This window comes from Bos grunniens, chromosome 7, assembly GCF_055505025.1.
Source record: "Bos grunniens cultivar Pamir isolate PY7600 chromosome 7, Bosgru_T2T1.0, whole genome shotgun sequence".
Lineage (NCBI taxonomy): Eukaryota > Metazoa > Chordata > Mammalia > Artiodactyla > Bovidae > Bos > Bos grunniens.
The window spans coordinates 81,984,924-82,010,090 of NC_141171.1; the positions used below are offsets into that span (position 1 = coordinate 81,984,924).

A 25,167-nucleotide genomic window follows, 5' to 3' on the forward strand; every position below is an offset into this window, starting at 1 on the left:
TTGGCAGTGTGTGTTTTGAGAGCCGACACGGTTCTCCAACCTCTGAGAACACTCTAAGCGCACTGAATGGTTCAGCTCCGTTCTTGCCCTACCTTTCTCCATTGGGCATCCTTTTATTTTCTAGATATTTGGTTGTTTGTAGGAGGAGAGTATGCAGAGATTCTCGAAGTCGCTGACAACCCCTCCCCTTTCTCAATGCGCCTCCTTTGTGCCGCGCTGAGATAACCCACCTCCTTGGGGTTCTCGAGGCCAGAGAGGTGCGGGGCGGAGCCTCGGCAGCGGCCTTTAGAAACCCCAGGGAGGTCACGCCCCGCGGCCCGGTCCAGACGCACGCGGCCCACTACGTCAACCGCCGGCGCGAGCCCGTCCCGGGGAGTGCGGGAGATGCAGTGCGCATGCTCCCTCTGAGTCGCCTCAGGCGACGGCAGCTGAGGGCGGGCTAGGGCTCTTTCAGTTGTGGGCGTCCCTGCTGGTTGGTTCTGCTCCTCTGCCGCAGCCCCTTTTGCCCCCGGGGGCCCAATTCTCTGGTCCTCGCGATCGCTGGCTGGGCGGTGGGGCCCTCACCCCAGCTCCCCTCCCCCAACTCCGTCGCCCCGCCCCCTCTGGGCTGGGCGGCCGGGTCTGGGGCCGAGCGGAGCGGGGTGAGTATTCCCACAGCTTTTGCCGGCAGAGTCTCTTCACCGCTCTCTTGCTCGCCCGGGCGTCACACAACTCCTGAGATAGGGGGGAAGGGAGGGCGAACGTGGGCGGGAAGCTGCCCAGCCCTGAACAAAAGGGCGGGGACGCGGGGCTCCAGCCAGTGAAATGTAGGCCGGGTCGCGGCGTGGGGACGAGCTGCCCCGGGGTCTGGACCCCGCTCCTGGGCCGCTATCGTGACCTTACCCTCTACTTATGTAGTTCCTACCCCGGTTTAAAGCCAGTCCCCATTTAGAATGTCTTTGCCTCCTAATCTTGAAACAAAGGATATTAATGTACTGGGATTCCATTAGTCAAGTATTATTTAACCTGAAGGAATTATTATTCTTTAAGTAATAGGAATTTTTCTTCCAAGTAACCTGTCTACTCTAAAATGATGACTGGGGGATGGGCGGGATAAAGGAATGTTAGTTACCGGATTTATAGAGCCAAACTTTTATGATAAACATCCTCCAAAAGGCAAAAGGATTGCTACACTGTCTTTTCAAAGTAGAGCCTTGTCTAATAGGCCCACCTGTTAGAGACTCAGTTATCTAGGGAACTATACTTTTGGTTGACATAGTATTGTTTAGGGCCCAGGCTTTGCAGTTACTTTTTTTTTTTTTTTTTTGTCTAATGGAGATGCAAATTACTTCTGACTGGGAGAAAAAAAATTACGCTGAAGGTTATAGTTTTATTGCCCTATTTCCAAGATTTGTAAAAATAATTTTTACCATTCAGCTTGTTACTTCATTATGAATTCAGTAAATCTTTGCCACAGGCTCACTTTGTATGAATCGTGTTTATAACGTTGCAAAAATTATACTTTGACAATGGCCTCACTCTTTAGTAGTAAAAACATACTTTATACTTTAAAGAATTGGAAAGCATAGGCCCTGAATAGTATTCCACCTATCCTTCTCACTTCTGAAGGGTCAAATATGGACAAGAGAGGATCTTTACAAAATGAGCTTTTAAGTTTCTGAGAATGATAAGCAACCCCTTATGAAAAACAAGTAGGTTAAAGTTTATATAAGAAATTTCTTTAAGACTGGGCTTGATTTAATTATTGACATCTTTGAAGCCTAGATGTGTTCAGTTCAGTTCAGTTGCTCAGTCGTGTCCCACTCTGCGACCCCATGAACCTCAGCAGCCAGGCCTCCCTGTCCATCACCAACTCCCAGAGTCCATACAAACCCACCTCCATTGAGTCGGTGAGGCCATCCAACCGTCTCATCTTCCGTCGTCCCCTTCTCCTCCTGCCCTCAATCTTTCCCAGCATCCGGGTCTTTTCAAACGAGTCAGCTTTAGAGATGTTTTTAGGGACCCTAGAGGGAGTGTTTGAGACATAAACATTATCTGTGGCTGCTGCTTATGCTAAGTCACTTAAGTCGTGTCCGACTCTGTGCGACCCCATAGATGGCAGCCCACCAGGCTCCCCTGTCCCTGGCATTCTCCAGGCAAGAACACTCAGGGAACCGTAATAAGAACAAAATGCCCTAGAGATTGTTTGGTGATTAACAAGTGTCTTCAGGGGTCATATTTCTGGGTATAAAACAATTGGAAAGTAGGGGATGGAGAATAAATCCTACCTAAAAACATCCAAATTAGGGAGAGGCTGCTGAAATTTATGCGGAACCCGAGGGTCCTCTAATGTAACTGGCACCCTAGGCCTTAAAGTGCTTGATTGTGTAGGTTTACAGGACCCAGAAAGAATAGTTACTAATATGAATTCAGCTTCAAAGTTAGGGTTAGTTCATATCACTGTTGTATAATAGCTTTTGGAAAAAAACTGTAATCATCTCTTTTGAGTTCAAGAATTTATAGTTTCCTTTTGTTTACTGTTTCAAATAGAATCTCTCTATAGAGTTTTAAGTAGATTTAGAAACTGTACCACCCGCCTTCCACATACACATACAAACACCCCAGTATTCCTTAATCTACATTCTCTATTTAGGCTATTTACCTGTCTACTCTGCCTCATTTCAGCCTGTTCCTAGATTCACTGCCTGCCCCCCAACCCCTCATCATCTTCATTTTTTGTAATAGCTCTGCCTTTCAGTGTCCTTTTGTAATTCAAGGATTACCTGAAATGTAATTACTCTAGAGCAGAAGCTCTGATTCCACACTGACTGCCTTAGGTCAAATTGCCACATTTAACAACTGGTACCTTGGACAAATTACTTAACCTCTCTATCCCAATTTTTTCATCTATAAAATGGAGAAAATCATAGTAACTACCTCATAGGGTTGCTATGAGGATGTAACAAGCTAATATGGTTTTTAATTCATAGGGTGGCTCAATGGTAAAGAATCCGCCTACAGTGGAGGAGACTTGAATGTGATCCTTGGGTCAGGAAGATCCCCTGAAGGAAATGGCAGCCCACTCCAGTATGCTTGCTTGGGAAATTCCATGGACAGAGGAGCCTGGTGGGCTACAGTCCGTGAGATTGCAAAGAGTTAGACACAACTGAGTGACTAAATAACAACAACAAATTGTACATAATAAGAACATACAAAACAAATAGAAATGAGAGTTGTAAAAAAATGACACGTGAATAGAAAGATGAGGTTGGGGTATATTGGGTATGTGCGTGCTCAGTTGTATCTGAATTTTTGTGTCCATGGACTGTACCACTCTAGGCTCCTCTGTCCATAGAATTCTCCCGGCAAGAATACCAGCAGGGGTTGCCATTTCTTCCTCCAGAGGGAGTGTATTATACTCAAATATATAGTGGTGGGATATAGACTAAGTTCTGAGCTTCATGATGGTCATTGAAAAGAAAGAAATGTATCACTTGCTGAGGAAAAACACAGCTTCCTTGGATGTATTTAGTGAATGAAATGTATATTGTGATAACAGATACGCATTCAAAAACATACAAAGAAGCCCTAGGGTTAAGTTCATCAGACTTTGTTAAGCCTAACCTGCTTCTCATTTTTTCTCAAAGAGCGCTCAGTTCAGTTCAGTCACTCAGTCATGTCTGATTCTTTGTGACTCCATGAACTGCAGCACGCCATGCTCCTCTGTCCATCACCAACTCCCGGAGCTTACTCAAACTCATGTCCATTGAGTCAGTGATGCCATCCAACCATCTCATCCTCTGTCATCCCCTTCTCCTGTCTTCGGTCTTTCCCAGCATCAGGGTCTCTTCCAATGAGTCTGTTTTTCACATCAGGTGGCCAAAGTATTGGAGTTTCAGCTTCAGCTTCAGTTCTTCCAATGAATATTCAGGACTGATTTCCTTTAGGATGGACTGGTTTGATCTCCTTTGCAGTCCAAGGGACTCTCAAGAGTCTTCTCCAACACCACAGTTCAAAAGCATCAATTCTTCGGTGCTCAGCTTTATGGTCCAACTCACATCCATAACATGACTACTGAAAAAACCATAGCTTTGACTAGATGGACCTTTGTTGGCTCAACCACCATTTTTATGGAACTGTTCTGTACATTGCAGAATGCTTATTATACTTGGTCTTTGAGCACTAAATGGCAATAGCAGACTGCATCTCTGCATGCCCCACCCCACCTCTTTGTTTACAATCCAGTATGATCCTACTCATTTCCAAACAACCCCTTCAAGAGTGGTTCTTCCTGATGTAGGGGGCCATTGGACCTTATTTTCTTACTTTACGCAACCTATGCTTCATCTACTGCCATTTTTTTTTTTTTAAAACTTAGCTCATTCTTTTCAGGTCCTGTCTTGCTGGAGCTATTCCATCTTTTGACATACTTTTGTTTCCACCTGGTAGGCTCTTATTCAAGTTTCAAAATTCAGTTCCAAGTTTTCCAGATTCCCTTTTTCTGGAGTCTTCTCTGATTTTCCCCCCAAAATTCTGATACTTCTTCCTCTGAGGACCTACACACATAAAATCTTGTAGAAATAAGAAGGCATGTTAATCTAGTCTTTAATTAAGACTTTGCAAGAAGAAAATGTCCAACTGCTTTTTATTTTTTTTTGAAAAAGTAATGACACTTGGTAATATATTTTAAAAACACATTGCTCTGTTGTGAATTCAGACTCTAGACCAGTGCTGAGTCTGGAACCTCTGAAACAGTGTTGATCTTTTTGTACCATCTTATTTCTTGAATATCTTTGGCCACGGTCATAAGCTTTTAGTTCCTGGTTCTGGTCTAATTAGCATATGTGCTGACGAGTTAGTGCTCCAAGTCCCACTATTCAAAGGCAGCAAAAGAATTTGAGCTGGTGGATCAGTTCAAATCATCATTGGAGGAATAATTTCTCTCAGATGTATGCAGAGAAGTCTTGTTTTATGTAAAAACATGATAATCTTATAAAAGTAATGACACCAGTATCAGAAAGGTTAGATGTCATCAAATGTTTGAATGGGAAAAGATCCAATTTATGAATAGGCTTGAGAGTTTAGTTGAAGAAAGGTGCTATTAAGAGGTAGATATGTGAAATAAATTCATTTCAAAGTTTGAATTTTTTTAGTATTTTCACTTAGAATATACAGCATGCTTAACTCTGTTATAAGGTTATGTGTGTGTGTGTGTGTGTGTTAGTTGCTTAGTTGTGTCTAACTCTTTGCAACCCCATAGACTGTAGCCCTACTAGGCTCCTCTGTCAATGGGATTCTCCAGGCAAGAACACTGGAGTGGGTTGCCATTTCCTTCTCTAAAAAGAACTATAGAAAGAAAGTGAAGTCAGTCGTGTCCAACTCTTTGTGACCCCATGGACTGCAGCCTACCAAGCTCCCCCATCCATGGAATTTTCCAGGCAAAAGTACTGGAGTGGATTGCCATTTCCTTCTCCTATAAGATATGAAATTATAAGTCACAAGTCCTCAGCTGTTTAAACATTGCTCTGTCATCTCTGGTGGAAGAAATGGCTGTCGCTGCACTGATTTTTGTTCCTTTGGAGGCAAGCTGTTTTTTTTTTTTTCTGTCTGCATTTTTGTTTTCCTTTTTGTTCTTTAAATAAATTCCATAGACTACCTCTAGGCATAGGCTTCTTTCTAGCATTTTTCTCAAACATAGTGAATCCACTCAATTTATGGGAGTAAATCTTTTTAATCTTTCTTTTACTCAGCTCAGGGAAAAATTTTCAGTTGTATGTTTGCTTATGATTTCAGTTCAGAAATGCCAGTTATTTGTAGGTTGGATCTGTGTTCTTTGTCCTTCCTAGCAATCAATGTGCATTGTTTTCTTCTTGGTCCTTTTTTTTCTGTGTTTAGAGATCATCTCATGTGTATATGTTAAAATGTTAATAAGATTTTTTTCCCCCCAGCTTCTGTACTTCTTTTTTTTGTCTTTTGTATAGAACTTGTCTCCTATTATATGTTTGAATTCCCTTCCAGTTTTTTCTTCTTCAGTTTCCTTTTTAATCTTAGCTGTTGTTTTCCTTCTCATTTCTTACTTTTCAAAGACTTTTTTTTATTTGCCCTTTTCCTTTTTCAATTGGAGAATGAACTGGCAACCCAGTCTGGTACTCTTGCCTGGAGAATCTCATGGATGGAGAAGCCTGGTAGGCTATATTCCATGGGTCGCAGTGTCAGACGCGACTGAGTGATTTCACTCACTCAGTCACTCACTTTTTCAGTTGGGAAAGTAAAGGGATAATTTCTGAGTTTTCCCTTGTTTCCTAATGTAAGCCCATGATAGGAACAAGCTTTCTTCTGTATGGCGGTGCTCCTTTTTCTTATGGTGCGCAAGCTTCAGCTTGGCCCTGTGCTGTTAGTAAGGTTTTTGGTTTTCTTAGTTTTTACAAAAGAGGGACTTCTGTAGGGATGGTGTTGCTCATTCTTGTCAGACTGAGTAAGCTTCTTGCATCCCCTTCACTACAGTTAGATGCTGGAGGACTCTTCTCAGTATTAGGTTGGAAAGCACGTTGATAGATACAACCCAATTTATGAAGGATCGATCTTTCTGTACTTAGGAGAGGCCTTTCCTATTATTTAATCTTTCAGGCCTGTGTCTCTAATGAGGGGAATATTTTGGTGTAATTTGAAATGATGTATCGTTTTTGAATGTTTGGGAGGGGAAAGAGTAAGTGGTGTGATACTGTTTTTCTGAGAATTTGTTCTGTTCCCATAACCACCTGTTGCTGACTTTACATAACTGTACGCAGTTCTCTACAGGCTTCACCTTCCATTTCTGGCCATGAACATTGTATCATTGAGAGATAATGATCTTGAAAGAGAATTACCAATGGGTATTGGAAGCCAGTAGTGGCATTTGTCAGTTTCTGTGGTGTAAATATTCCTGTTGTGGTTAATTTCAAGTTGTCAACTTGATATCAACTAGCTCCCCGAACTCCTGAAAACTTAACAGCTGATTCTCTGATACAATCCAGCTCCCTCATACCACTGCATAAAATTTCTCTGAAGAAAATGCTCCCTAGGTGCTTGGAATATGAGGGAGATTTGAGGAAAGAAAGCAGTCACATGAATTCTGTCCTCAGCTCCACACTGTGGGGGCACTGCAGGCTCTTTTTTTTCTGAAGGAAATATAGAAGATATTGAGGAGAGAAATATTGAGGAGAGCTAGATGCCTTCTTGAGGTCTTCCCTGTAGCTCAAATGGTAAAGAGTTTGCCTGCAATGCAGGAGACCAGGGTTTGATCCATAGGTTGGGAAGATCCTCTGGAGAAGGGAATGGCAATCCACTCCAGTATTCTTGCCTGGAGAATCCCCTGGACAGAGGAGACTGGTGGGCTACAGTCCGTGGGGTCGCAAAGAGTCGGACACGACTGAGCAACTAACACTAGATGGCTTCTTACCCTCTTCCTAATTGGACCTCTTGATGCAGAGGCCATAGCAAGCATCAGCTACCAATAAAGCTATCCCAAGTCCCTCAATTCCAGTTTAGGTACAGTGCGTTATCCCATTTAAACTTTGATTTGGGATGTGTGTTTCAGTGGGAAGGAGAAGAGGGAGTGCTGAGTTTGCTGGTCAACTGCTGTCAAGCCTGAACTAACTTCTCTTTTTCTGCTTCCTGTGCTTTTTATTGGGCCTCCCTGGTGGCTCAGATGGTAAAGAATCCACCTGTAGTGCAGGAGACCTGGGTTCAATCCCTGGATTGGGAAGATCCCCTGGAGGAGGGCATGGCAACCCATTCCAGTATTCTTGCCTGGAGAATCCCCATAGACAGAGGAGCCTGGCAGGCTGCAGTCCATGGGGTCACAAAGAGTCGGACACAACTGAGCGACTAAGCGTACAACACAGTGCTATTTATTGGATTACTGGGATCATGCCTGCTGTGCCTCGCCCAGGTTGCCACATGCCTTGAAATCCAGGGCCATTAATATCCCTGTTAAAACAATCTGGTGTTCTAGCATGAACCCTCAAAAGTATCCCTAGTGCTAATTACAAATGCTTGTTTTGGGGCCTTCAGAATTGGGTGATGTTTCTTGTCTGGGCCTAGGATTCTACTTCTAAATTTATACCCTGGTGCTTCTTTACTCTCAAAAATTAGAGGGCTACTACCCAAGGACCCTGCTAGGTAAATGATTAACTAATTTAAATTAATTCCAGCCAAATTCATATAAAGATAATAGGTTGAGTTCACTTCCCTAATTGAATTCATTTTTAAGGAAAAAGCCTAAATCTCCAGTTAAAATGTAGAATTGCTGCAGGGAGGGACAAGGACAGAGGAAGTTGCCTACTTTTATTAGTTACAAATGATCTTTAATGTTTCAAAGTATGCATAGTATGTTCTGTGATAATCACATTTTTGTAAATGATCTGAAGTTCTGGGGAAATTTATATTTCTTAAAATGTTTTAGTCTTCTTATGACTCTGATATACACTGATTTATAGATTCATTAAAAGAAATACCTCTGACTCAAAAAACAAAACCAAAAATCCCTAAAACAGAGAATCAGTTACCCACACATTAGATTAAAAAATCTCATTAAAATATGTGGAGAGCCCCATGTGGAGAGAATTGAAAAGAATTGTTTTTAAAATTAAAAAGAGTTATTTGAACAATGATTATATACACAGTGTTAGAATTCATTGGGGTTACTTTTCTGAAAAGATAATATTTAATATCAGCTCTTTGGATGACTCATCGGAAAAGACCCTGATGCTGGGAAAGATTGAAGGCAGGAGGAGAAGGGGCCGACAGAGGATGAGATAGTTGGATGGCATCACCAACTCGATGGACATGAGTTTGAGTAAGCTCTGGGAGTTGGTGATGGACAGGGAGGCCTGGTGTGCTGCAGTCCATGGGGATGGAAAGAGTTGGACACAACTGAGCGACTGAACTGAACTGAACTAAATAGCAGCAGAATAAGCTTCTTCACACTGTCTAGTTTAGGGCTAACACATAGTTTAGAAAGACTGCTTTCACTTGGTGAGGAAAAAAAAATATTCTACCTTTCCAAACTTTAGCCTCTATTTGAACACTTAAAATAAGGTTTTGATTGTTTGAGTTCAAAACAAACAGCTGTTCAGCAAGAGTGAAACTCAAGCAAAATAGATGTACTAACAACTTACACTTTGACACAGAAGAGTTTTGACTTATTTCTAACTTTTCTTTGTAGTAAGAGATGAGAGTTTCATTATTTAGGATAGATGAGAATTGGAATTTGTCTTTTACTGATAGTTCATCTGTATTCTGTTTTTACCTCTGGTCTGAAGATAGCTTAAGTCTGGAAACATAGGCAATTCACATGTCTCGGGTTTTCCATGTGCAAAATAAGGATAATTCTTGCCATTATTGCTTAATAAGTTGCAGTTGTGGTTATTTCTATTTTTGACCATAATTCCTACCTTCTTATAGTTCTATGATTCTAATTTTTGTCCCTACTAGACTGTGAACCTAGTAAAGGACCAGTGTGTTGCAATTTGAAAAGTACATATAAAAATGTTGATTGTATTTTATTTGCGTTTTTAATGAGTTGAAATATTCTTACTTGAGCAAAGAGGTAATAATTACTCAGTGATATTTCATTATACCATATTATGATGATTTGAATTGAGATGGATATCATTTTAATATAATATAGTTCCTAATTTTATAATCAAGCCATAAGTGTTTTTTTTTATTATATGTAACATCCTTGAGCAAAGCCTAGTCCTTAGATAATTTTTAAAAGTATTCAACCAAAAATTAATTAGTGCTTTGATGTTCAGTCATCTTGCTAGTGGCACAGTGCTGTTAATTAGATAAACTATGGCTATTGAGTGAAATTTTATGTTTTGACTCACATTTTGAATAGTTTAGTAAACCTCAAGTAACTGGAGGGCTTAGGGAATGGAGTGTTTTTACTTGGTTCAATTTTGTTATTAAGTAAGGGTTTGTTTGGAATTTATAAAATGTTCCAAAATGTTTTAGTATTCTTTATGAATTAAGTTCAATTTTTCTTTGATTTAGTATCTCTTAGGAGAAGGCAATGGCACCCCACTCCAGTACTCTTGCCTGGAAAATCCCATGGACGGAGGAGCCTGGTAGGCTGCAGTCCCTGGGGTCTTTAAGAGTCGGACACGACTGAGTGACTTCACTTTCACTTTTCACTTTCATGCATTGGAAAGGGAAATGGCAACCCACTCCAGTATTCTTGCCTGGAGAATCCCGGGGACGGGGGAGCCTGGTGGGCTGCCGTCTATGGGGTCGCACAGAGTCAGACACCACTGAAGCGACTTAGCAGCAGCAACAGCAGTATATGTCAAGGTCATCATACAGTTGGAAAAATTATTTCTGTAACTGCTTTGTTTTAGTCTTCCTATTCTCATTCTGTATCCTCTCCCTAAGTGATCAGATGTGTTCTGTTATCTATGAAATGTTGATTGAGAATTAATATTCCTAGCTCAGATTTCTCTTTCCTCCTGAGTTCCAGACTCAAAATGCCTGCTAGATCTCTTTGCTTGGTACTGCACAGACATTTCAAAATCAACTCAAGGGTGCTACCGTCTCACTTCTCAAACCTGCTTTTCCTCCAGGGATCTGTTTCAGCCCATCAGTTGCTCAGTTATGTCTGACTCTGTGCAACTCCACAGACTGTAGCCCACCAGGCTTCTCTGTCCATGGAGTTTTTCAGGCAAGAATACTGGAGTGGGTTGCTATTTCATCCTCCAGGGGATCTTCCTGACCCAGGAATTGAACCTGTGTCTCCTGCATTGGCAGGCAGATTCTTTACCACTGTGCTACCTAGGCAGAGACTACCATTTAAGGCAAAGAGCTAAGACTGTTTCTTGAACCTTTTCTCCCACCAATTGCTTACATACCAAAACCAGCCAAATGTTGTAATGAGTATATTACACTATCAAAATGTCTTTTGAATCTGTCCCTCTTCCACCCTACTGCCAGTCTTTGTTTAATACTATTGTGTCTCTCCTGAATCATTTTGAAAGTGAAAGTGAAGTCCCTTAGTCCTTTCCAACTCTTTGTGACCCCATGGACTATAGCCTACCAGGCTCCTTGGTCCATGGGATTTTCCAGGCAAGAATACTGGAGTCGATTGCTATTTCCTTCTCCAGGGGATCTTTCTGACCCAGGGATTGAACCCTGGTCTCTCGCATTGTAGGCAGACGCTTTACCATCTGAGCCACCAGGGAAGTCTTGAATCATTTTAAGAACTTTTTAACTGATCTCTGTCCAGTCAGATTAGATCTGTATTCTCCTTTGGAAGCCAAAATGCTTACCTGATCAGTTTACTCCCACTTTCAAAACCTTTTGAGCCCTCAGGCTACAAGGCCCTCTTCATCAGCTGTAGTTTTCTCAGTTCCCTTCCTCTACCTCTAATTCAGTTACACAAGAGTTTTTCAATTACCAGAACTTCTTGGGTTTTTGCACATTCTGTTTCCTTTACCTCCTCCTTTTGCTAAGTTAGCTTCTGTTCTTCCTTTTACAGATTTCTTAGATGTCACTTTCTCAATTTGTATGTGCACTGAAACAGATTGTTAACCAGAATTTTGCATGTAAACTGGAGATCTCACTTATATCCTTGAAACATTTGACTGCCTTCATTGAAGCCCCTGCAGCTTATTGACTCTACTGTACTTTATTCCTGTACTCGGTGCTTTCTCTTCCCAAACCTGTTCTCCCACTGTTCCCCTGTTCCTCTCAGATTTTCCATTGTGACCTCAGGAGCACACATCCACAGTTAAAAAACAAACCAACCAAGAATCAAAAAACCTAAACCCTTCATCCATTATTTCCTTTATTACATTCCTTGGAGTAAGGTGTTAAAAAATGTTACCAAGAAAAGGAATTTTGTGGTCAAAAGAGTTGGGAAACCCTGAGTTATTAGTTTCCTCACACAGTGTGCCTTAATCTCCAGGGTGGGAGTGGCACGCGGATATAGTGTTTCTACACGTATCTTATGTGATGTTAACATCTGCCCAGGTTAGTGTTTCCACCAAGTCGTTCTCAAGGAAACTTGATTTATAAACAACAACAAAAAAACTGAAAACCCTCTTTGAATAGAGGCTGTTTTTTCTTCCACCCTGCAGGCTCAGGATATTGAGATTGCTGGTAACCCCCACTTCTGCAGAGCCAATTTTAGGTTACTTCTTCAGCATCATGGAAATAGTCCTGCTACTTTGAGGCTCATGAAATTCAGCTCTACCAGATACGACAGGGTAGTCTTTTTTTCTCACATGCTGTCTGTAATCCCTGGTAGTGGGTGCCTTGAGCGCCGTCTTGAGAAGGAATCCAAGGCTGTGTTCTTGCTATCGTAAAAAAGGTAGTGGTTTATTAGTGATTATTCTTGATGGTCTTGGCATTGTATTCCATACTTACCACCTCTGTGCTCTACTGTCTTCTACCATTTGCCTGTTGTCATTTCTAATCTCTTAGTTGAACTTCTATATTTTTAAAAGAGCTCTCTGTTCCTGATAGCTCTCATAATAATCCTAAGTAACTTAAGTGTCTGTGTGGAAGACAGCAAACATTATGTCTTATAGTTTTTTAAACTTCCTGAGCTTCAGTGACCTTCATTTCCAAGCTACTTTATATATTTAACTTCCATGGCCGCAGCCGAGACCTTCTCAAGTCCTAAGTCTCATAGCCTTCCCATTCTTTCATTTCCCTCCTTTCACTGCAGTTGTTCTTCACCATCTTTCATATGTAATAATTCTTGATACTGCCATATTTTCCCAGCCCCTTCTCAGCATCTTTTCTTTTTTTACATAATCTGGACCTTGGAGCTGTTGTTCTCAGTAGCATATTCTGTTCCTTCTTTTACCCTTATCCTTTCACTGACTCAGCCAGCAAAACTCAGCTTTATGTGCAACTGCTGGTTCTGACAAGGGGAACTGAGCTGAGCACTGCTGAAGGCAACCACAATACCTCATAGAATGCTGTACTACAAATTCAGGCTCCCAGCCTGTGCTGGGCCTTCCCTTGTGTCTGCTCGTCTTTAAATGCTGTCCTCTCATCTTCTTCACTAGCAATTCCTAATCTATACTTGCTTCCTCAAACACCTCACTGTCCTCTGCCCCTGTATCTGAAAATCTTGTGATCATCAGACTTTGTCTTCCTTAATATTCATCCTCAAATGCCTTTCCTCCAATTGCAAGGAGTGTCATGTTACTCATATCCATCCTCTGGTACTGATGACTATATCTCCTCCCAGCCCCTTTAGGATGTTGTTTCATGACTCGCTTTCTCTATTTGGTATTTTCAACTTTTCCCTCTCTCCAACACCCTTTGTTCAGCTTGAACATATATTTTTATCTCCTTTCTTAGGAAAAACAATATCCTCCCTTAAGCCTATGTACTGCTTTGGTTACCATTTGTATCTACTTTCCAATCAAATTTTTTGAAAAGTAGTCTACAAATTTTGTGCTTATTTCTGCACGTGTAGTTTTCTCCTCAGCCCATCACAGCCTGCTTTCTCTACCATTGCTGAAACTGCTCACTAAGGCATCAATGACTGCTTCATTTTCAAGCTCCATACATGTTTTCAGCCCTTTTCTTAATGGTCTCTCTTTTCTTTTGACAGTGTTGGTTCTTTGTTAGTTATTGTCTACTCCCTTGAAACCTTTATTCCCTGGCTCTGTGGCATTGCTCTTCCTGGGATCTCCTAATGCCTCCTTCCTTATTCTCTAGCTCTTGTGTTTATTCTTCTGCCTCTATAGGTCCCTTTAAGTGCTGCTGCTCTAAAGGTTTCTTTCTCAACCCACTGCTCTTTTCACTATGCACAGAGGTTCTTAACTTTTTGGTTAAGACTCCTCAAGCAATCTGTTGAAAATTTTAGAATCTTTCCTTTTCAAAATATAGGTAGGAGTATACATACAAAATTTAGTGTAAAATTTCATGATCCACCAGAAGCCATATTAAGAATCTGCCATATGCATTCCAGCTTGCAATATTTACTCTCATGGTTTCATTTGTCTCTTTTAAACAAATGAATTTCAGATCTTTTAAGTTCATCTTGGCCTCTGTCCATAATTGAAGATCCATATTCTTTCTGCGGGGCATCCCCCATGGTGGCTCAGTGGTAGAGAATCCGCCTGCAGTGCAGGAGATATGGAGATGCAGGTTCCATCCCTAGGTCGGGAAGATTCCCTGGAGCAGGGACTGGCAACCCACTCCAGTAATCTTGCCTGGAAAGTCCCACAGACAGAGGAGCCTGGTGGGCTGCAGTCTAATAGGGTCATAAGAGAGTCAGACACGACTCAGGAACTAAAACAACAATTCTTTCTGCTCCCTTTCATTGCCTGGGTTTAGCTTCTCATGACCTTTCATAGACCACTGTAACAGCTTCTAACTCTCCTCCCTGCCCTCAAGCTGTGCCCTTTAGATACATACTCCATGGAATGTGAAAGTGAAAGTCGCTCAGTGGTGTGGGACTTTTTGAGACCCCATGGACTATAGAGTCCATGGAATTCTCTAGGCCAGAGTACTGGAGTGGGTAGCCTTTCCCTTCTCCAGGGGATCTTCCCAACCCAGAGATCGATCCCGGGTCTCCCACATTGCTGGCGAATTCTTTACCAGCTGAGCCACAAGGAAAGCCCAACCACCGACACCGTTCTGACTTTTCAGCTCTAACTTCTGATTCTCTGTTTCCTATGGAAATGGTTCAAACTCTGGCATGGCACACAAGCCTCCTGTCAGAAAGTTCATTACTAGTCATTCTGGCACCTTTGAGGCCCTTCCCATCCATTTCTGCTCCATTAGTGGGTGCAGACAGATTTAACTTGCATAGGATTTGACTATCTGCACCTGCCCTTACTCTCTGCCTATCTCTTTAAAACAAAATATTTTTATTTGTTTATTTGGTTGTGCTGGGTCTTAGTTGTGACATCCAGGATCTTTTTTCAGTTGCAACATGTAGAATCTAGTTTCCTGACCAGGAATCAAACCCAAGCCCCTTGCATTGGGAGTGCAGAGTCTTAGCCATTGGACCACCAGGGAAGTCCCTCTTCGTATATTTACCTTATTATCATGTTGGTGGCATCAAACTTGCAGTTCTTTACACCCTTACTTACCTTGGTTCACACCATCCTCCCTGCGTGGACCACTCTTCCAATCCCTGGGATTCACTCACTGACAGTTACCCTGCAAAAACTCCTACATGTACCTTACAGATTCAACTCCACTCCCACCCCACACTTTCCCACACCTTCCCCTCTTTGTTAGGGACTCTTCTTGTGCCTATCATAATCTGTGCATTGCTCCATTGTATACTTTAACTTGAAGTCCTTTTTTCCAGTGCTATCAGAATTGAGAGGTAAGGTCTTAATTGAAAAATTTGATTAAAGCTAGAATTAGAAAAATTATACTTATGTACTTAAAACATTTTATTTTAACTTAAAACATATAAATATATTCATTTGCCAGTTTTCCCATGTATTACCAAGGCATTTTCTTTGAGTATGGGTACTTGATTGGAATTCATTGTTTATTCTTAATTATACTGAATGTGGAATGCATTCTCTAAATTTCTAGTTTGGGTTTAAAAGAAAGAACATAAGCCACTTGTGCAACAGTCTGAGTGCAGAATCCTTGGTTTGTATGATTTTTTTTCCCCTGAGTCAGTCTTTTCAGTTGTATTGCCTATAACTAGTTCAGTAGTATATATTTTCATATAAAGACTTGCCTTTATCATCTTTCCAAGTCTTTATAAAGTCTACATCATACAAATAACAGTTATCTTTTTTTACTTACATTTTACTGATTTGGTTTGTGTTGCATTAAAGTATGTATTTATGATACATGAATGTGGTTTGTGAACTTTACACTCAACTGATAGGAGCAGAGATGCTTCATAATAAGCATGCTGTAGTCAGTGTTTTATAGAGGGAGTAGACATTGTGTCATTTAATCTTGAGTGGTACTTGGTTAAGAAAGTTTCTACTGTAATTATTGTTACTGGTTATCTCCTTCATTGCAAGATAAGTTCTTACAGAGCAAGGATTATATATATTTTCATTTTTGTGTATCCAACCTTTGTCTATGCATGGTGCCTACTACTTAGTAGAAATTCGATATGTATTTATTGGATGAATGAACAAATTCTTATGTAGGTCATAGTAAATTTGAATAATCAGAAAGAACACTGTACTGGGAATCAGCTAGTATAGATTGATCTTTGGCCCTGGAGTCGAACTGGGGTTTGAAGTTTTCTTCATTTGTGTCTTTGAGTTTTCCTCATTTATATTCTTGAGATTTCCTGGTGGCTCAGTGGTAAAGAATCTGCCTGCCAATGCAGGAGATGCAGGTTCGATCCCTGGTTCTGGAAGATCCCCTGGAGAAGGAAATGGCAACCCACTCCAGTATTCTTGCCTGGGAAATACCATGGACATGGTACCCTGGTGGGTGACAGTCTGTGTAGTTGCAAAAAAGTTGGATATGACTGTCGGACTAAACAACAACTACATTCTTGAACAGATTACTTTCCCTTTTTCTTTAGAGGAATGAGGACAGCAACAGCCATTGGGTTGTGTGAAGATTAAGTGGGAATGTGAAGTGTCCAGCATAAGTACCTAACATAGTAAGCAGTTACCAAGTGCTAAATTGTCTGATGATGCTTATCACTAACAAAGAAAATGTGGGCATTCACTTGGTCCAACTTTTCTCATTAGGAGACTGGAACTATATAATCTGTGAGTTTCCTTTCAGATGTTCTAAAGTTTTCTTTGTATAAACAGTATTTCATGTTTTGGACAGATTTATGTAACAAATATATGGATAATCCTTGATTTGTCACATTTGCTGAATCAATAAAGTAGATAATTAATTAGGTGATCATAACCTTACACCTTGTGAAACAGTTACTTTAGGCTTTGAAACATCATTTGTTAGTGAGTTGAACTTGAATAAAGTGGGAAGAATGGCCCCGCTCCACTAATCACTGTCATGCTGTTTATATAAGAGCTAAGGTGGGAGATAGAGAAGGAAGTCTGAGGAGGTTGTTTGGAAGCATTAACTTAGAAGGGAGATAATATAAACACTTGAAACTAAATTTATGGACAAACTAGACTTTTTGAACCATAGATATGTATTTGTTACAACTCAAAAACTAGGTTTTGAGTTTTCATGTTGATCACATTTTCTTCTTGATTAAAAGATGGGGATAGGGAGAGAAAGATGGAAACAAAACACTTTTTTTTTTTTTTGGAATGGCTCTGAGGTTATTTTCCAGTGTACATGCCAAATTTTGGTTTGTTTAAAGAAATAACATGAATTAGCAGAATTCCTTTCAGTGTTCATTCCACAGCTGATGTTAATACTTAGTTTTTATATTTCAGTTCTCATTTAGTATGGAAGAAAATGAGTTCTTTGGAGAAAAAACCTTCCAGCATTATTGTGCAGAATTCATTAAACATTCACAGAAGATAGGTGATGGTTGGGAATGGAGAGCTTCAAAGGTAAGAATTTTATTTTCTATTTCGATGGAGGTTTTTATTTTTCCCCACTTAAAACCTCAGTAATTGAAAGTAATGTACGAAAGCTAGTTTGATTTAGTAAAAGGCTTAAATTGAAGAATATTTTAAAACAGATGTCTGTTTTATTACTTTAGCTATATATACTCATTATAATTAGGCTAATGAAGTATTATCTAGAAAAGTCCTTAGGTGACCTGCTTTAATTTAATAGATAAGAGTGCTTAGCATATTAATTATCTAAATGTAAACAGATGCTTCTGTGGTGCTTCAAACCATTTGTTTATTCTATTAATTTTCTTAGGAAACTACTTTTGTCCAGAGAGTGAAAAGATAATCCAGACATCAAACCATGGTCAAATAATCACAAATTCTGAATTATGGAGGACTGTTCAGTTCAGTTCAGTCGTTCAGTTGTGTCCGACTCTTTGCCACCCCATGTACTGCAGCACTCCAGGCTTCCCTGTCCATCACCAACTCCCGGAGTTTACTTAAACTCATGTCCATTGAGTCAGTGATGCCATCAACCATCTCATCCTCTGTCGTCCCCTTCTCCTCCCACTTCAATCTTTCCCAGCATCAGTGAGTCAGTTCTTTGCATCAGGTGGCCAACGTATTGGAGTTTCAGCTTCAGCATCAGTCCTTCCAATGAATATTCAGGACTGATTTCCTTTAGGATTGACTGGTTTGATCTCCTTGCAGTCCAAGAGACTCCCAAGAGTCTTCTCCAACACTACAGTTCAAAAGCATCAGTTCTTTGGCGCTCAGCTTTCTTTATAGTCCAACTCTCATATCCATCCATACATGACCACTGGAAAAACCATAACTTTGGAGGATTTCTTAATAATATAAACACATGTATCTTTGGGAATTTCTTAATAATATAAACACATTCCAAAACATTCTTTCTTTTGGTTCTATTTAGTAATAGTAATGTAAAAAGTCTATATACTCATTTATTTTCACACATATATTTAGTAAGATTCTCTGCCTAAAGCTCTTTAAGAGGTCTTTGAAATCCCTTTTTTAGAGAATAAGTAAGTTTTTTTCTATTTGATGTTTTATCTGATTTGTGAAAAAGTGGTGAAATCTTGTGTCTCTGTTGATTAGCTCTGTTTCCTATATGAAATCTGAGAAATGTGAACATTTTTGGGCTGATTCTTATGATTCAGAACTAGAGGCGAGGGAAATGCAGGTCTTGATCAGGTTCACTTGATCAGATTGTCACTGGGGAGAGAAGCCATGATTTTTTCTTGGTGGTATGTCAGCTAAGCTTTGGCAGGGGCTTCACGTCAGGGTTCAAAAGTATAGAGTCAATTTCTTGTGGTAGATTCCAGCCCTATTCTGTAAGTTAATGATGGGACAGTTCATAAACCCTTAAGGTGTCTCTCAGTCTAGGATAATATGATCTTAATAGTACCTTTTATTATTTTTGGTGCTGAGTATTTTATAATTTTGCTTTCTGTTATGTTTGAATTTCTAATCTTATTTCTTCTATGATTATTATCAACATATAAAGAAACTACTAATTTTTATATATTACTTTTGTAACCATTCATCTTACTAAATTCTCCTAATTTTCATAATTTTTCGGTAATTTCTGTTGTGTATTCTAAGTAGAGTAAGGCTATCTACAAATGAGGAGTTTTTTCTTGCCTTCTTTGTAATATTCTCTCTATTATTTTTATGAATTGAGTAGAAAACTGTTAATAGTAATAACAGATCTCTTTGTCTTCTTTGTGATTTTGATGTTAATGCTTCTGATATATAATGGTTAAAATGTTGGTTGTTTATTCATTGGATGAGAATAGATTTCTGACCCATTTTATCCTGTAATTTGTGTGATTATACTTTGGGAAGTTTCCCTTTCACCAGGTTAAAAAAAAAAAAAAGAATTTCTTCTTTTATCTTAAGCTAGAGGCTGAATAATAGATTCCTTACCTTTTCAGGGACCTAGTAGAGTGGGGGAGGGGAAGGTTAGAGAGGAAGTTGGGTATGTGTGTATATGTGTGTGTGTGTGTGTGTGTGTGTGTTGGGGGGCTTTGGGGAAGATCTCCAGGGGGGAATTATATGTCAGAAGTTTCTTCACTGAATTTTTTGAAAGCAGTGCCATAAGAGCCAGTTTCCAGGATTTGTTTTTATTCTTGGCCTTGCCTCTACTTCAAGGATGGGGATGGCTAAGTCTAGTTTCTTGTTTGCTGCCACTTTCTGCTGAGTTAGAAAAGCTGCCTACCCTTTGGAGTGAGAATTATGCCTCTAATTAAGGACTATTCTCTTTAATGTGGGCATGAGCCTATAGATACTATCAAAAAAACCCTAAAACATTCATCAGAGAAAATCTTTACAGCCTTAGGGTAAGGATTGCAAACTTAAGAGTCTGTGAAGACCTGGTGGGGTAATGTAACTGGGTCAAGCCGCTAGGGACAAGACAATGTGGACTCTGAGTCGGGGCCTATGGCTGACCAGGGTGCTCGGCCTGAGACAGGTTAGAAACATGGGCCCAGGAGCTTACCAGATCTTCCAAGAAAAGTAAAAAAGATTTAGGGTAATATCTAAATTTTTAAATGTTGGCAACTAATTTAAAAAGATACTTTCCAAAGACAGTGAGGACTGAACCCACATGCCATGGCTCTGTGTGTCCAGTGGGTGACTTCTGGAATTGGGTGTCTGCCTGGTGTTGACTGGTTTCTCACCTTGCCTCAATGCATGCTGTTGATCTGAATTAGGATAAAGGACTCCAGGCAAAGAGATCCTTCTCTACTGTATTTTAGAATGTTCGTATTTTTGCTACTTAATTTCTGCAGTCAATGGCACCCCACTCCAGTACCCTTGCCTGAAGAATCCCATGGACAGAGGAGCCTGGTAGGCTGCAGTCCATGGGGTCGCTAAGAGTCGGACACAGCTGAGCGACTTCACTTTCACTTTTCACTTTCATGCATTGGAGAAGGAAATGGCAACCCACTCCCGTGTTCTTGCCTGGAGAATCCCAGGGGCGGGGGAGCCTGGTGGACCGCCGTCTATGGGGTCGCACTGAGTCGGACACGACTGAAGCGACTTAGCAGCAGTATACCCTATTTAAGAAGGAAATTGTGAATCGGTTATTTGTTATCTCCTTAAACCTGCCATCCTTATTACATCTCAGGCTTTGTGGAACTGTTTGGAAACAATACTTAAACTTTTACTTTTTAGGCTCCAGAAATTAATTTTTGTATTAAAAGTAGCTGTATTGGTATATAATTGACAAACAATAAACTACACATATTTAAAGTGTATAATTTGATAAGTTTGATGTATGTACAGACCTTGAACCTTCACCACAATCATGAGAGTGAGCATATCTATCATCCCCAAAAGGTTTCTTATATAACTTTTTAGTGCCTCTCTCTGCCCCTTTTCACTTTCATGCATTGGAGAAGGAAATGGCAACCCACTCCAGTGTTCTTGCCTGGAGAATCCCAGGGACAGGGGAGCCTGGTGGGCTGCCGTCTATGGGGTTGCACAGAGTTGGACACGACTGAAGCAACTTAGCAGCAGCAGCAGCTCTGCCCCTTCTTGCCCCTCATTTTTAAAAAGAACTTTGTTTATCCCTATATAAAGAGACTTCTTTGAAGAGTATGTATACTGTCACTCATATTTTCAGGTTTGTTCATAAACCACTTTGGTACCACCCATTTTATCTTTTGGAGAGGGCGATGGCACCCCACTCCAGTACTCTTGCCTGGAAAATCCCATGGACAGAGGGGCCTGGTGGGCTGCAGTCCATGGGGTCGAGAAGAGTCGGGCACGACTGAACGACTTCACTTTCACTTTTCTCTTTCATGCATTGGAGAAGGAAATGGCAACCCACTCCAGTGTTCTTGCCTGGAGAATCCCAGGGATAGGGGAGCCTGGTGGGCTGCCGTCTGTGGGGTTGCACAGAGTCGGACACGACTGAAGCGACTTAGCAGCAGCAGCATTTTATCTTTTAATGTTTAGACAATTGGTGTAATTCAACATTTTAGGTAAGGCAAAATATCATTATTTCTGCAGAGTTGATGAGAAAAACAGTGTGAATGAAACATATAAATAATTTAAAATTTTAAAAGAAAGAAACTTAAAATATTCAAAATGTCCTAGTTTTTTATATCTGGAGGTATGCAGATTAAGGAGAATGCTTCTAAATCAGTATTTTTTGGTGGGGCTTAATTCTATTGACATTTGGTCAGGACTGTTTTTGTTTTCCTACTCCTAACATCTCCAAACCCCTCAGGAGGTTGGTACACTCTTCCTAAGAGCCATTGTTTAATGTATCAGATATTAAAGATAGTTATGGTTAAGATTATAGGCTTCAGAGTTAGACCTGAGTACAAATCCTTGCTCTACCATTATTTCCTTTACCATAGTCCTCTACTAGCTGGATTTTAGACGATTCACTTAATGTAGCCAAATTTCATTTTCTTTACCTATAAAATAGGAATAACAATAATACCTAACATGGTTGTTGTTTGGATTAAATGAGATTTGCATTCTAAAAGTTCAGTGTAGTTTCTGGTATGTGGACAGTTATTGTATGATTATCTTTTTTAGGTGGTTGATTGAAATTTTCGGTGTCTTTTGTTAGATAAATAACGCTATGAATGAAATTGTAGTTAGGTTTTCAGAAAATTTTATGAAAGTGTATTAGCACCAAGTATACTGGATTGGTCTGAATGAAATTCTAGTTAGGTTTTCAGAAAACTATATGAAAACTATAAACTGTAGTATTGATATATTGGGGCTTCCCTGGTAGCTCAGCTGGTAAAGAATCCCCTTGCAATACAGGAGACCCTGGTTTGATTCTTGGGTCAGGAAGATCACCTGGAGAAGGAATAGGCTACCCATTCAGTATTCTTGGGCTTCCCTGGTAGCTCAGCTGGTAAAGAATCCCCCTGCAATACAGGAGACCCTGGTTTGATTCTTGGGTCAGGAAGATCACCTGGAGAAGGAGTAGGCTACCCATTCAGTATTCTTGGGCTTCCCTGGTGGCTCAGATGATAAATAATCCACCTGCAGTGCAGGAGACCTGGGTTGGATCCCTGGGTTGGGAAGATTCTCCTGGAGGAGGGCATGGCAACCCACTCCAGTATTCTTGCCTGGAGAATTCCTATGGACAGAGGAGCCGGGAGGGCTATAGTTCACGGGGTTGCAAAGAGTTGGACGCAACTAAGCACAGCACAGCGGACTGATACATTATTCTGAATTTTCTACAATAAGAAAGGAGAGCAGAAGATGGTAAATAGCAATGAATGCAATTGTTTGAAACCCATTAAAGGGTTACCTTGTTTTATTGCACTTTGTAGATATTGTATGTTTTACAAATTGAAGGTTTGTGGCAACCCTGTGTCGAGAAAGTCTATCAGTGCCATTTTTTCAACAGCCTTTGCTCACTTCATGTCTCTATGTCACGTTTCAATAATCTTCACAGTATTTCACATTTTTTCATTATTATTATATTTGTTATGGTGATCTGTGATCAGTGAAGTTTGATTTAGTATTGTGATTATTTTGGAGTGTCACGAACCCTGCCCATTAACAGTGAACTTAATAAATGTGTGTGTCCTAATTGCTCCACTGACTGGCCATTACCCTATCTCTGTCCCTCTCCTCAGGCCTCTCTATTCCCTGAGACATTGCAATATTGAAATTAGACCAATTAACAATGTTACAATGGCCTCTAAGTGTTCAAGTGAAAGTAAAGCGTTGCCTCACTTTAAATCAGAAACTGGAAATGATTAAGCTTAGTGAAGAAGGCATATCAAAAACTGAGACAGGTCAAAATTTAGGCCTCTTGCACAAAACAGTTAGCCAAATTGTAGATGCAAAGGAGAAGTTCCTGAAGGAAATCAAATGTGCTACTCCAGTGAAGACATGAACAATAAGAAAGTGAAACTGCTTTTCTTTAAGGAGAAAGCTTTAGTGGTTGGGAAGATCAAACTAGCCACAACTTCCCATAAGCTGAAACCTAATCCAGAGCAAGGCTCTAACTCTTCAATTCTTTGCAGGCTGAGAAAGGTGAGGAAGTTGCAGAGGAAAAGTTTGAAGCTTGACAGAGTTTCACTCATGAGGTTTCAGGAAAGAAACCATTTCCATAACATAAAAGTGCAAGGTGAAACAGCAAGTGTTGATGTAGAAGCTGCAGCAGGTTATCTAGATCTAGCTAAGGTCATTAATGAAGGTGACTACACTAAGCAACAAATTTTCAGTGTTGACAAAACAGTATTCTATTGAAAGAAGATGCCATCTAGGACTTTATAGCTAGAGAGAAGTCAATGCCTGGCTTCAAAGCTTCAGAGAACAGACTGATCAAATCTTTTGTCAGTGGCTAATGCAGCTGATGGGAGAAGGCAATGGCACCCCACTCCTGTACGGTTGCCCAGAAAATCCCATGGATGGAGGAGCCGGGTAGGCTGCAGTCCATGGGGTCACTAAGAATCAGACATGACTGAGCAACTTCACTTTCACTTTCCACTTTCATGCATTGGAGAAGGAAATGGCAACCCACTCCAGTGTTCTTGCCTGGAGAATCCCATGGATGGAGAAGCCTGGTAGGCTGCAGTCCATGGGGTGGCACAGAGTCGGACACAACTGAAGTGACTTAGCAGCAGCAGCAGCAGCAGCAATGCAGCTGATGACTTTAAGTTGAAGCCAGTGTTCATTTATCATTCTGCAAATCTTAGGGTCCTTTAGGTTATGCTAAATCTACTCTACCCATTTTCTATAACTGGAGCAAAAAATCCTGGATGACAGCACATCTATTTATAGCATCTCAATATATTAAGCCCACTGTTGAGACATACCATTCAGAAAAAAAGATTCATTCAAAATAGTACTGCTCATTGACTACATACCTAGTTACCCAAGAGCTCTGAGGGAGATGTACAACAAGATTAAAATTGTTTTTATGCTTACTAATACAACATCCATTCTGTGGCCCATGGATCAAGGAGTATTTTCAACTTTCAAGTCTCATTTTGTAAGAAACACATTTCATAAGACTGTAATAGTAACTCCTCAGGTGAATCTGGTCAAAGTCAATTGAAAGCCTTCTGGAAAGGATTTACCATTCTAGATGCCATGAAGAACATTTGTAATTCATTGGGAGAAATCAAAATGTCAACATTAACAGGAATTTGGAAGAAGTTCATTCCAACTCTCATGGATGACTTTGAGGGGTTTAAGACTTCAGTAGAGGAAGTTACTGTAGATATGGTAGAAATAGCAAGAGAACTGGAGTTAGAAGTAGAGCCTGAAGATGTGACTCACTTGCTGGAGTCTCATGATAAAACTTGAAAAGATGAGTTGCTTCTTATGGATGAGCAAAGAAAGTGGTTTCTTGAGATAGAATTTATTCGTGGTGAAGATTCTGTGAAGAACTGACAACAAAATATTTAGAATATTATATAAACTTAGTTGATAAAGCAGTAGCAGGGTTTGTGAAGACAGACTCCAATTTATTTATTTATTTTTATTTTTTTGGCCACACTGTGCAGCTTGTAGGATCCTACACTTGGGTCATGAACATGAAAGCATGGAGTCATATCACTGGACCCAGTGATATGACTATCAAACAGCTATCAAATGCTATCAAACAGCACTGCATGCTACTGAGAAATCATTGGTGAAAGAGTCAATTGATGTGGTAGACTTCATTGTTGTCTTATTTTAAGAAACTGCC

At 40.3% G+C, this 25,167-nt stretch overlaps 1 protein-coding gene across 4 annotated transcripts in view; it reads left to right on the forward strand.

Moving 5' to 3' along the window:
• The first annotated feature begins 587 nt into the window (after positions 1-587).
• Positions 588-25,167, forward strand: part of ATG10 (autophagy related 10) — a 262,954-nt gene continuing 238,374 nt past the window's right edge. For all 4 annotated transcript variants that reach the window (XM_086412856.1, XM_086412857.1, XM_086412858.1 and 1 more), the window contains exons 1-2: positions 588-641; positions 17,340-17,459. In XM_086412856.1, the coding sequence (XP_086268982.1) occupies positions 17,444-17,459 (16 nt within the window). In that variant the 5' untranslated portion in view covers positions 588-641; positions 17,340-17,443. The remainder of the gene's footprint in view (positions 642-17,339; positions 17,460-25,167) is intronic.